This window comes from Halichoerus grypus, chromosome 9 (genome assembly GCF_964656455.1).
Source record: "Halichoerus grypus chromosome 9, mHalGry1.hap1.1, whole genome shotgun sequence".
Classification (NCBI taxonomy): domain Eukaryota; kingdom Metazoa; phylum Chordata; class Mammalia; order Carnivora; family Phocidae; genus Halichoerus; species Halichoerus grypus.
Window position 1 is genome coordinate 37,760,335 of NC_135720.1, and position 13,786 is coordinate 37,774,120.

The 13,786-nt window shown below is 41.0% G+C and overlaps 1 protein-coding gene across 7 annotated transcripts in view; it reads right to left on the reverse strand.

Moving 5' to 3' along the window:
- Positions 1–3,839: 3,839 nt before the first annotated feature.
- Positions 3,840–13,786, reverse strand: part of TPD52L1 (TPD52 like 1) — a 92,409-nt gene continuing 82,462 nt past the window's right edge. For 2 of the 7 annotated variants that reach the window (XM_036108609.2, XM_036108606.2), the window contains 4 exons: positions 12,423–12,461; positions 9,145–9,205; positions 7,618–7,699; positions 4,336–4,472 (listed from right to left, as the gene is read on the reverse strand). In XM_036108609.2, coding sequence (XP_035964502.1) covers positions 7,655–7,699; positions 9,145–9,205; positions 12,423–12,461 — 145 coding nt within the window. In that variant the 3' untranslated portion in view covers positions 4,336–4,472; positions 7,618–7,654. Of the gene's footprint in view, positions 4,473–7,617; positions 7,700–9,144; positions 9,206–12,422; positions 12,462–13,786 lie in introns of all 7 variants that reach the window. The other 5 variants (XM_036108604.2, XM_036108603.2, XM_036108612.2 and 2 more) reach the window with 3 other exon arrangements.

Genomic DNA, 13,786 nt, shown 5'->3' on the forward strand with positions numbered 1-13,786 from the left:
ATCAGGATTTTGGATTTTTTTTTCTCCTGGCATGAACATACACCCATAAAATAATTGCAGATAAAAATTCAAATATTTATAACCAGAAGATTTTCTGTGGCCCTGAAGCTTTACTTGGGATGTTTTGCCTGCTGTAATTTTCATAAATTCATAGACTAGGGAGCCTCTACTGGGTCAGACTTAATACTACTGGTCACCTACTGGTCATCGTCTCAGTTTTCCATCTACCTACCAAGTTCACACTTAGTTCTAAATCTTCCTTACTGGGGTAATAGGTTTAAGAAGGGAAAGAAAATGTAATGGTGCTATAAATCCTATTTAATAACGCAGTGAAGATCAATAGAAAAAGAATCAATAGAAAAAGCTATCGAATTCACCAGCCAAGTCTACAAATATTCGAGCATTATCATTTAAAAAATTTTTGTTTTCTCCTGGAAGATACCTGCTACTTGCCTGAATTGATCTTCTGAATAACAAACCCTATTTATGATGTGGTGCAAAACATTATTATTGGGTTGAACTCAACAAAAAAGAATGCATTACCTCCTTGCAATGAAGAAGAGAGACTACCCCACTCAAAAGGGGGGGTGGAAAGGCAGGGCTGCAGGGGTAGATGGAGGGGACACAGCTCAGGTGGGGGAGCTGACTGGGGTGGGGTGGGGGGTGGGTTTTTTTTTTTTTTAAGTTCCTTGTTTCTGCCTTGTGGACTGGCATTTCACCAGCTGTTACGTAAGTCTCAATGCCCTTCTATTCGAAAAATGTCAATTCTAACAGAACGTCCAACCTGTTCATCTCAGTCTGGTGGCACATTATCACTCTGTGATAAATGACTGATGAAGTGCCAGGTGGAAAAGCATCCTCTGTGCCCAGCAGTTTTATTTAAGTAGTTTGCCAGTCTTCATATTCAAAGTGGGGTTGGGATGATTCCTGTGGGAGACTTATGAGTATCTTATTTTTGAATTGCCTTGATACATAGTCTTTATGGTATGAACTAAAAGGTAGACGTGTAAAGAATTTTACCATTCTTAGAGATTACCAAGCAACCATAAGATGTTGCCAAATACTATAGTTTGAAATTATATCTGAACACCAGGTTTGAAGTCATTTTTTTACATTTCATGTTGAAATCACTTTTTCACCCTAGGGCCATTGCCCTTTCCCGCACCTGCCCACCCTCCAATTTGATACTAAGTGAGAGGGGGTGTTGTGGTTCAAGTTCACAACCACCTTATGCATCATTTTGCAGTGAAGTGCAACAGCTTTCAGGCCCCGACAGGTAACTCTGGAACAATGAATAGTGACAGAGCCGCAGGTTAGACTTCCGGTGTTTTCTTCGCGTTGACCACTGTGAATGGCGTGGTTTGTCAAGACGTTCTGTAATAAAGCATGTAGTTTGTTTTGTTGTCTACGGTTCAAGAACAGCTTTGTAAGAAAATGTGTAATTCAGAGTAAGAGGCAGGTTGCTTTGCTGACATGACTTACCAACAGTCATAGTTTTCATGAGATGTGAGTTGTAAGATAAAGTAGCGTAAATCTATGAGTATTTTCCATCAAGCAACGGTATTTAAAAAGTAGCAAATGGTTACATTACAGAACTGCTTACTTTTAAAAAGCCAGTTTATTTTGTAATCACAATTCACATTGGAATTCGAGGTTATCAGGGTTGTGATATTAATTTTGTATACATGGTGTTGACCTGAAGTCATTTTGATTTTTTTAGTGAATGGTTAAGCCCATGGCGTGCAAATACCTTTTAGCACTTGTGGAGACAGTACTACTGCGTGTGAACTGAGCCCCGCTCGACATAATAAGGAAACCCAGGGTAAAATTAAGTCAGGAGGAGCTTGCACAGGCACAAAGTAAGGGAGAAACAGGCACCTCTTGAGTGATTAGGCCATGAGGAAATGAAACGTCTATGCTGACTACCCACCTACCAACGACTGGAGTAATGTGACTTTTTTTTTTTAAAGATTTATTTATTTGATGGAGAGAGACACAGCGAGAGAGGGAACATAAGCAGGGGGAGTGGAAGAGAGAGAAGCAGGCTCCCCGCCGAGCAGGGAGCCCGATGCGGGGCTCGATCCCAGGACCTGAGCCAAAGGCAGACGCTTACCAACAACTGAGCCACCCAGGCGCCCCAGTAATGTGACTTCTTCACATATCGTTTGACGAAATGAAAGCCTACTCATGTCATGGTCCCTTATCTCACTCCCAGATCAGAGTGAATATAATCATAAAAACCTTTCAATTAATAGAGCTGATATGAATATAGTTTTTATAAAACTGATGAAATTCAAAGTTTTGAAGAATGGTTTAAAATAAGAGGCTAAAATGTATTTGAAGCTTTGAGACATGAACACTAATTATCTTGATTGTTTTTCTAGTCACTGTTAATACTATGTTTTCAGGTCATACGTAAGGCTGAGACTTATCTGTGCAGAAATCGGTTGGTGAATGAAGATATTGTGTATAGCACCGTAACTCTGCTTTTTCTAATACGGTGCAGTTTGCTGAGTGCAGTCAAAAAGAATGCGGTCAAGAAGTGAGTTTATAAAAGGTGACCATTTCAAACACACCAGGCAGCTGCAAATTGAGCACAGAGATTGACAGCCACATGCAGCGGTGGGTGAGCAAATTACAAGCCAGCTGGACAGGGTTTGGCTTCAACCAACATGCTGGAAGGTTAAGTTAGAGAGAATGCCAATGATCCTACTGGCAGGGCTTCATTGTCCACGCTGGTTCAAGATTATAGCCCCATACCTATCTCTGCTAAGACTGCAAGCCTCAGAGATTATGTGGCTTTGAACCAGCTTGATTTTCAGTTAGATGTGTGGATTGTCCTGCTCCATTAATTTGAATAGAATTTTTCAGACTGGCTTTATTTTACTACGCCATATATGTATATATATGTGTGTATATATATATATATATAAAATACATATATTTTATGTAGAAATATCTGTATTTCCCAAAATGAAGGGGGGGAAATCAGAAGGGGAGACAAACCATGAGAGACTGGACTCTGAGAAACAAACAGGGCTCTAGAGGGGAGGGGGGGAGGGTTGGGTTAGCCTGGTGATGGGTATTAAGGAGGGCACGTACTGAATGGAGCACTGAGTGTTACACGCAAACAATGAATCATGGAACACTACATGAAAAAATAAAAAGAAATATATATATTTCTATCTAAATTAAAAAATGAATAACATAATATATATTGCATGAATAATATATATATTAAACGGTGCTTTTTTAAGTTAATAGGTCAATTCTGTGTTCACTTAAAAACTGCATCTATAGGATGTGTGTGTGCTACCTAGTAACAAATGTATAGGTCCCATTTAGAAGAAAAGAGAAGCATATGATGTGGAAGGTAAAAATTCCTGCAGAAACCTGATTGTATTAATATGATGCTTTTTTCATTCATGTGAGCAATTTGCAAAATGGAAGGGGAAGCAGAACTGTTTCTCCCATTTTCTGGCCACCCCCTTTCAGGTCTCCCTTACCTGAGTTTGCTACTCTATGTGGATTAGAGAGAATTTTAGAATTGGTAGGGTCGCTGAGGTTATAATTACTTACACATCCTCTTATGTTCACCAAATTAGCAGTAGACGTTGATTTAAAATAGCATCGCAGAGTGGCGGGAGCCCCGTTTGGCTTCGGGCTCCCTGTTCAGCGGGGAGTCTGTTTCTCCCTCTCCTTCTGCCTCTCCCCCCTGCTCGTGCTCTCTAATAAAATCTTAAAAAAAAAAAAAAAAAAAGCATCTGCAGATTCATAGCTACCATCTTTTAAAGTCATTACCTGCCCTGAAGACGTAAAGAAATTAAGAATTCAAAGTCTTCATTAAAACCAATTATTTTAATTGCTTAAACAAACATACATAATTGATGCAAGTGAGGGCGATCGCAAGCAGTTTGATGAAATTTGCAGTGAACCCATCCTGTTGCTGGAGAAGGTCAGAAAAAACTCTATCCCGCCCACCTGACCGACCTGGAAGGGGGTGTTCACCACTCTCAGCCTTTAAAGACATGCACATCATAAAGGAGTCCAAGGGAAAACCAAAGCCGATCATTAATAGCTACAATAAGCTGAATTACACAAAGACAAGGGTTATGATCAATTTTGTACCTGCTCAAGAGGGGACATTTTAAATTATGACAGTCTACGAATACTGAATGTGATGGTCACGTGGTCCATCATTAACACAAATACAAAATGGAAATCATTTTATTAAACTCCGCGGAGAGGCCATTTGAAGAACAAGGTCAAGGCCTGGGTTTTTCCCAGCGCGATTTTGGTCGGCTGGGCGGGGCCGGGGCTCGGGGCGGCTGCAGGGGGCTGCCCTAGCACTGCAGCTCCTCCTCCTCGGCCCGCCGGGGCCCGCCCCCCGAGCTCTGCGCGCTGGCGTGCGCCGTGGAGCTCAGCACCTCTTCGAAGCTGCCTCCGCCGTGGTTCGCCCCGCCTACTTTCGTCTGAAAGGTCAGAGATGCAAACGTAGTTAGTTCATCAGGTCTGCAATGTTTGTGTAAAAACGGACTACTCTCGAGTTCAGAAATAGTTTTTTTCTTGAAAGGGAACGTAAAGGGTGTAGAGAAGTTAGTTTCCTTTAGCAGAGTGCTAGAATGCCATTCATACTTGGGATCTGGGAGAGGATCCAAAACTTCAATTCTGTACAATTTTAGCAATGCTCTCTTTATGCCTTCTGACATCTAAAAATCTCAACCCCTTCAGGAGCATATCCAGATCTGTGGATTTGTCTACACATCACCCTGAGAACAGATGTAATTGAAACAGAACTGGATTTTAGATAAATTCCCTCAACTTAAAAAGTGTATAAACATCTTTAAGTGACCCCAATTTAGGTTTCCTACTGGGACTTAGAAAGGCTACCTGGATCCCTGACAAATGGCTTTTGAAAAGGCTGAGGAGCTCCACTGAACATGCTTTCTGGTCTCTGTTCTGAGAGGCAGACAGGACTCAGATCTTAAGCACTGCCCACTTCACATCTTTCTAGGCAGTTGCCCCTCAAGGAGGGCTAGCCCTTGAAATGCAAAGTTATGATGCTTTAGGAGGCTCCCTTTTTGTGTACTTGTTATTGGTAATAAGAACAAAATCAGGAAGAAATCAATTAATAAGAAATATATGAAGAAATATGGGTAAAATGTTTTGAAAAATTCCGTATTAAAAAGTCCTTCAAAAGAATATTTAATGTTTAATACAAGTCTTATTAATTGTCGCACTGGTTTTCCTTTAACCACTAACAGTATGGAAAAACACGCTGAGGAAAAGAAAGGTACAGAATAGAAAATGTTGCTATTCCCAAAATGCTGTCTACTCCTCACTGCCACCAAAGTGATCACTCAGAGGAACGTAAGCCACACTGCGGAATGTATCCACTCACTGCCTGGTCTGCCCTTTACAAAAGGTAACCAGGTTCCAAAACCAGTCTAACATTCCAAAACAAGCATACACTTTTCTCCAGCTGTCACTAAAATCCTCTGCCTCTTTAGATTGAATTCCTAAGTCAAATTTTCCACTCTGCTTGGGGTCAGGAAACTCATTCTGGAAAGTGACCGATAACACATATTTTAAGCTTAGGAATCACATAGTCACTGTCACAAATACTCAAATCAACCATTGTACAAAGCAGCCAAAAACAACACATAAGTGAATGAGCATGGCTGTGTTTACAGAAGACTGTGTATGGACACTGAAATGTGGATTTCATGTAATTTAATTTTAACACGTCACAAAACAGCATTCTTCCTTTGATTTTTTTCAACCATTAAAAAATATAAAAACCATTCTTAGCTTACAGGCCATTCAAAAAATAGGCAACCAGCTGGATTTAGCCCACAGGCCTTAATTTGCAGACCTCTGGCACTGAGCACTGATTCCTCCCCGACTCTGTGTCATCTCAGCACTGGGAAGAAGCAGGGGTTGCTTCCAACTATGTGATTTTTCACTATGTTTATGTCTTTCTGGAGAGAAACAAGATTAATTCAATGTAATCTACTCTATTAAGAGTTCCCATTCTCCTCTTTATTGTATCTGCAGTCTGTTTTGCAACAGAAGTCACACACAGTTTTGAATCAAGTGAATACCAATTACTGATGTTTTCTTTGGGGCTTTGTTGCTTTCTCTTCTCCTAGTTCTTGATTTTTCTCAAATCAAAATAGAAAAAGGTGGGAATCGTTTTAAAATAAAGCAATTTGGCAAAAAAAGGGAGTGCAATGAAGGGGTTTTCTAACCAAGACGGTTGAGTGGAATAAAGGGGTTTCCTAACCACGTGGGTTGAATGACTGTACACAGCGATTATTTAGGTGAGGAGTTGCGTCAGCAAAGATGTGAACAATAAAACTCTCCTGGACCCTTTCCTTCATAATGGCTCATCCAAGCATTTGTCACTTTATCCCCAAAACTATAATTGTTGTTTGCATAAAATTCTATTTGAATTATTGAGTTGGGCCGCGTAATCTCTCATAATAATATGGCTGGTTGAGAAGACACAAAGAAGTAATAAGTATATCTTGTCTTTTTCTTAAGGTTTTAAATAAAGCCATGCAAAGTATTCATCAAAAAGAGGTGCACTAAAAATATGGTCTGCTTGACATGGTTCGAAGAATGATTGGAAGGTTAAATGATCAGAATGATTGGAAGGGATGTAGTTGTTCATGATTCCCTGGTGGAACATGGTGGAACGTAACAAATACGGTTTCATCGGAGCTGTGCTTGCTTGTTTGTTTTAGAGGAAATAGAAAGTGCGTTCATCGAGTTTATAGGTGAAACCAGCTGAGATGTCATCAGGTGAGAGAGTGATGTATTCCAAGGATCTAGGCAAACAGGACTAAATTTTATATAATGGTGATGACATGGAAAACCAAGCTGTTACAGAACTGGGTATAAAGGAAGAACAATCAGTATAAATGCCACATGGTGTGTGACAGATGGTAAGAACGGACCTCCTTTCCCAGCAGAACATTATTTCTCATATAACACAAATATGAACAGGATTCCATTTGAGCGATGTTTTAAAAATCAAGCTTAAAGCAGTATGTGTGAGGAGAACCATAGCAGAGACCTGTGAGGCATTTCCTTACTGATTCATCCTTACTGATTTGTGAGTCAGCCGGAAACAGCCCCAGGATCCATAATTGAAGAACGTTATAGAAATTTTGGAGAAAATTTAGAACACAGAACTATGCGGCAAATAAACTACATAAAGAAGGGTTAAACATCTATTATTTAGTCTGGAGAAAAAAAAAAAGAATGAGGAACTTGCAATGACTGAGTGAGTGGGGAGTTTTACACAAAGCACAATTATTAGCTATTTATTCTCCACTGCCTGGGTGGGCAGAAAAAGAGGAAGTAGGCATCGGCTGTGACATAGGAGGTGGGTGGGATGTGAGTCTTGTTAAACCCCGGGGACAATCATGCAGACACGGAACCCACTTTCAGGAAGTCTTGACACAGGCTAGGATCTGGCCGGCTGAGTTAGTTTTGTGCACGTCTGAAGGAGGAGGCAGGCTCTACACCTTCCATCCCAGTAAAGTGAGAGAAGTGAGAAGCTCAGACTGTGGATCAAACACTTAAATCATATGTGAGCTGTGAGCTTACCAGAGCTTCCTAAAAGCAAAGGGAAATAGGTTGTTGTTTATTCTTCTTTTGCTTCTTCGTATCTCCTTCTTCTAAAGAAAACCTAAAAAGTACAACTCCTCCTATGTCAGAACTGGTCTAACAAGCAACAGAATCCATCCTCCTTCCACTATCTAAGGCTGGGAACCAAATGCTGAGAAACTAACTCCTAGGATTTTCTGAACCCTTAGTTTTGAAACCTGATATTCTAGCAAGAGAAATGTTCCAGGCACTGCACGTCCCTCCTTATCAAAGCTTTCCCTACACATGGGGGCAATTCAATGGCTCCTACGGGTCCCCAGATACTCAATAAGCAATGATGTTGACAAGCAGGGTCATGGAATCGCACGACTACAAAGTGCTGGTAAGTGAAAGCAAGGCCTGGGAAATGCTGAGTAATAATCTCATTCTTGGGCCTTAAACATCTAATCCCAGGCCGATAAAGCAGAAGCAGGAGACTGTGAAAGAGCCTCCCCTAAGAGGAAAGACTCTCCAAGTCACAATCAGAGCATGCAGGAACTCTAGTGAGGGAATACCTTACACTCTCACAGACGGATCAGGCAGCGCATGGTGGCAGAGGATTCAGAAGCAGCTGGATGATCAGCATGTGCACACGCCTGCTTTGATCTGCTTAAAGATCCCCTGCATTCTTCATTTTCCCAGACAGGGAAATACAGAAATGGACTGTCTACTAAATATCGATAAGAATATCAAGACTATTTAAATCACTGTTTAGCTGGTATCTTTAAAAACATAATCTTAGTTGTTTCAATGATTTTTCATGTTTTGAAAGTCTCATTTTGAGACTAGACTGATTTTATTTGTGCTTTCTTCCTCTGTAGATGAATTCATCTACACTCAAATGATAAAGTCAATGAAATTTTTTTTAACACCTCCCATGACACAGGCATATTTTCAGTTTAAAGCTGGGGATCAAATGCGTTATTACAAAAGAATGCTCGTTGTGACTCAGTTTGATTTTCCCTCCGTGATCATCATGCTGTGCTGTGCTCAGTCTGGGAATGGAGTAAACAAGTCTGGGTAGCTGACGGGAGAGGGGAGGCGGTGTAACGCAGGGGGCCAAGTTCGTTTTTGCTAGCCCATGTGCAAACCAGAGGGGCTATGAGCTGTTGGAGACCCTCCACTTAACCTCTAAATTCAGAATTCACATACCCTCGATCCTACCCGCAATCCTCTCTCACATACCAGTTTTTGAGGGGACAGCACTAGAGTTCTAACCTGCAAAGATGTGAACACAAATCCCGGTTCATGTTCACAAGTCATCACCCCCGAATGGTTTGTGGAAACAACTCTGTGAGGATCCAGCAACACTCTCCGATACTGGTTTTACTGACGGATTTATATGTGAAGAAAAAGACAGACTCTGTGCAAGCCTTTCTTCCTGGCTGCACCGAATGCTGGCAGTCCCGCCTTCAGAATTAACCACCACAATGACTAAGCTGTCCTGATTCACGGGACCCCATGACACAAAATTCACTTCATCTGTACCTTAAGGCTTGTGACAGTTGTCTCAACCCTCTCCTCAAATGATTTGAAAGTAGGAGAATTCCTAAAATAACAAAAAAAGAGAGGTCAGCTCCAAAGACCCAGCTGTCTTAGCAACCGAGCTGCCTGGCTTTCTGCTCTTAATTGTAAACATGATCTCTGCACCAGAGCCAGCTGTCGGTTCGACAAGCATGCCTTCAAGTATGTTTTCATTTCTGCCAGGTTAGATCTACAAACCATAACCTGACATGGAAATTTTCTAAGTAAAATAGTCATATAACAAACAGGACAGCATTTGTTAATAACACCACTGTAATAATTCCAAGATGCCCTGGAAATCATTTCCAAGAATTCGAAGGAGTGATAACTTAATTCGTCATTTGCTAATTAACTATTACAGCACTCCTTTTCCAGACTCGTTTTTTTTTGTTTTGCTTGGGTTTTTGGTTTTTTGTTTTTGGTAAGCAATGGAAAGTCTATCTGAAGAATGTCATGTTAGAGTTTTCCCACTTGGAATTGTAAAGTTCTTTATTTCAGTAAATGTGACACAAGACAGAAATAACTCAAGGGGGAAAAAAGAAGTTCATAAATTTTTCTTTTCCATGCCTTAAAAAGTAATCATTTTGTCAATTTCCATGAAGTAGTGTTTCTGAGAGTCAATGCTTTCATTATTTTAAGTTGAAATATACCTATTACTTGCCTAATGCTTGATCAAAATGGTGTTATGAGCACATGTTATTTTTTCTCCTACAGAGGATATACTTTTGTTCTCTTACCAAACAAAAAGCTTTGCAGTCTATTAACAATTTATTTGTGACTCATTCATTGTGTTAAATACCCTCTATACATCATCTTGTTACTTTAAGCATTAGGTGCTTCATTTGGTGCTTTTTGGTTTCCTAGACTGGATTTGGCCACATGACATGATTTCATGACATCATTACCATTAAAAAGGATATCCCCAGGTCCAACTAAAGAAACAGGAACCAAGAAGGTACTAAAAATGTACCTTAAATCTTGTATCCATGTCAGCATTCAGCAACAATGACTGCCATCATTTTCAGGTCAAATAATTCAACTGAATGTTACTATATTTGATAAGCCACCTGTTATTCTCTCTTGAGTGCAGGCGAAATGAAATAGGAGGAATGGCCTAGAGGAATTTTATAAGGGAGAATGGCTATAATAGATGGGCTTCTTTGTATGGTGTGGAATGAAGCATGGCTCTAATACAATCAAGAGGAAACTAACGTACATAGTATGTTTTGGACTGAGTTTGGCTTTGTTAGAGATCACCTCCAGAGACTCTGACACTCCACATGGTCAGAAATGTATCTGCATCTACGCTGTAGGGATTAACAATGGTGAGTTCAGAGAGCCCACTTGTGACATCACATCTTGTAAACAACGCAAGCATGAGTCAAATTCCTATGAGTAATCCTCCATAATATTGCTGTTTCATGATGAAATATTAGTGAATTTGCACCTGAACGACTCAACGGTATATATTTATTGACACCTTGCTGCCACTGAGGGTTTTATGAGGGCAAGCCTGCTCTCACACGCCAGCCTATCACCCATCAGTTACACAAGCCCACAGTGGCCGGACAGTTCAGCCTCATGGTTCATGGGTATATGTTAGATGAGTAAAAATTTTTTTTTAAAGTTAGTTTCAGTCAAGATCATGAGGACTACATTTGACCCATAACCCACTAGATGGATTCACAAAGCAAAACCGTGTTCATTTTTTGCAAGCCCTTCTTTGGACACTTAAAAGCTGACAAACAGGGATGCCTGGGTGGCTCAGTTGATTAAGTGTCTGCCTTCGGTTTGGGTTGTGATCCCAGGTCCTGGGATGGAGCCCCGCATGGGGCTCCTTGCTCAGCGGAGAACCTGCTGCTCCCTCTGCCTGCCGCTCCCCCTGCTTGTGCTCTCTCTCTCTCTCTCTGACAAATAAGTAAATAGAATCTTTAAACAAATAGTTAATTAAAAAAAGGCTTTCAAATAAAGAAGCTCAGTGCTGCAGGTTGCACTACTCAATTTGAGTGTTTTTATGCTTGAGGGTGCAAGTCATTCAAAGATGGACTAAGCAATCTTGAATCTATGCTTCCTATTTACCACCAAATTAGGGAAATCAAATACTATGGCTAAATTTCCAAATAACCTCAGTGTGGAAGAAACATCATCAGGATAATAAAACAGACATTCCTCTAATTCAATTACACTAGAATGTGTGCTGGAGAACAGGGAGAAACTGTTTACTCAGATTTAATCTGATCACATACAACTACCAATGACCCTGGAAAGAATTTGGCTGCGGTGGTCTCAAACTATTTAGAGCAACCGAATCCCCTCTCTAACATATCACAGCACAACACATACTATAAAGCAGGCAGAAAAGGCACAGTTCAGACTGAAGTGGGGAAGGGTCTTGGAGGCTTGATGGCCCCCCTACGCGTCCCCCACCACGGAAGCCCAGGGCAAGAGCAGTGGGAAGAGCAGTAAATCTGGTTTTAGCCACTTATTTTAAATATGATGAAACTGATATCACTGAGGTGACTTTCCCAAGGCTGCAAAGTTCATTCTGGGCAGAGCCGGGCTACAATCTGCGTCTCCTGACGCACCCCCCGCCCCCCGCAATCTCACATTCATTCTTCGATACCCTGTTACTATTAGTGTGCTTTTATCTGACTGCCTCACTAAGCTACACAAACCCGCAGTGGGGGATGTCTTTCTCAGAAGTTTTCATCCAGCTAGTAATTTTCATTGCTTAACAGACACCTCACCTTAACATCTACGTTAAAAAATCCTGGTGATATCCTTTCTACAACTGCAGTCCTCTCAGCCTGTTATTCCCTTCATTTAACCTTTCTCCCAGGCTTGCGTTTAGTTCTGCTGAAATAAGGCACGTATTTCTGCCTTTGCAGGCATGGTGGCTCCAGGCCCTACGCTAAGAAAGTGCTTCACACAGGTTACTTTATGTCAGACAACAGGTAAGAGAATGGACATTGAGCTAGGTAAGTAACTTGTCTCAGGGCACACAAATCAGGAGACACTGGACTTAAGCCAGCGTGTTCGGTCAGAAGCCGAAGCCCATCATACCCTACTTCAACAGAACTGTCCGCCTTTTCTCCTGAAGGCTGTCAGGAAAGAGAGTAAGGAAGGTCACTGCATTTCTTTTCATATTAAGAGGAGGGGAAAATCTCTGCAAAGTAACTATCAAATACTTCATACATACACATTCTGCATTGATATTATATAAAGTAATTTACACACATTACCTCATAGCAGGCATACTTATGGAATGGCGAATGGAGTAGCTTCAGGGCAAAAGCAGATTGAAAGAAAAAAAAAAGAAAAAAGAAGATAGCACAACATAAGTACATGAGAAACTCCCTATTCACAGTTCTAAAACAGCAATTTCAACTGTCTTAAGTATTCCTTGCCCACCCCACCAAGATGACGCTTGTTTTCGTTGGGTAGGATGGGCCACGGTCAGCTTTCAAGGGTATAAGGGAAGAGTACACTGTCCAAGTTGGGTGTTATTTTATGTCCTGTGGGTTCCCGGTACGCCAGGAAATCTGAGGAGAATGTCTGGTTTCTCCAGGTGCTCCCAGGAGCCCGTGAGCATCCTCCCCAGGTTCAACTCCCACTCCCTTCCCTTCTTTCTTCTTTCAGGAAGAGAGGAAGGGCTGTACCTAGGAAGGTACAAAGGCAGGTGAAAGCTAATTGTTCCGTTGTAGACAAACTGTCCAGAGGAATATATGTAGTTCACATAAGACATTCAAGGAAACACATATCAGGCAAATACAATCCACACAGTCCAACATGGGAGCAGGGACCTCTGCATCCATTCTAGGATATCTGGTACAAATACATCAACATTTCTGAGAATTCTAAGAGTTTCAGCCTTCTCACTCTATTGATCCTAAGGTAGCTGGCTCATCTTCCCTCTGATGGATCACCTGTTACTCCTTTGTGAGTTCCACTCAGAAATCAGGCTAGGATGAGGGAGGAAGCCCTATGTAAGGGGTCCCTGTTCCTGGGATAGTGCTCCCCCATTATACTTTCCAACACCATCCCTGTGTCTCCTCCCAAGAAGCTAACAGTAAGGGATCAAACTCCTCACCCTTCCCCGACAATATCCACTGAGGTCATCAGTATGGGCAGCACTTTACTAGAACTCAGAAAGAAAAGGACAAAAAAATTCAGGTAGTACTTATGGTCTTACTTAGACACTCCACTTAGAAAATATAGGCAAATATTTCCCCAGAAATTACATTAAAAAAGGAATTAGTAAAAGAAATTCATCAGCATTATCAATCTATTCATCTCTTTAAATACAGGCAGTTTTCTTAGGAAAAAAAATCCACCCCCCAAAAAATATATCATAAGATTCCTGCTGAAGGAGGGTTTAATTGGACAGTTGCACACTTCCAAACGTATGATCTTCTGGAAACCTTTCCCCTCTTCAACTTCAGAAGGTACAGAAAGTTGAAGGTGAACCATCCACATAAGAAACAGTTACAAGACGTTCAGAAAAACACAACAATTTTCTGTTTCTCGATTTTACTTTTTACACATCTCATAAAAACATACAACTCTCAACTTCTGCTTTTCTTTTTTTCTTCTTTCAATACTGAGG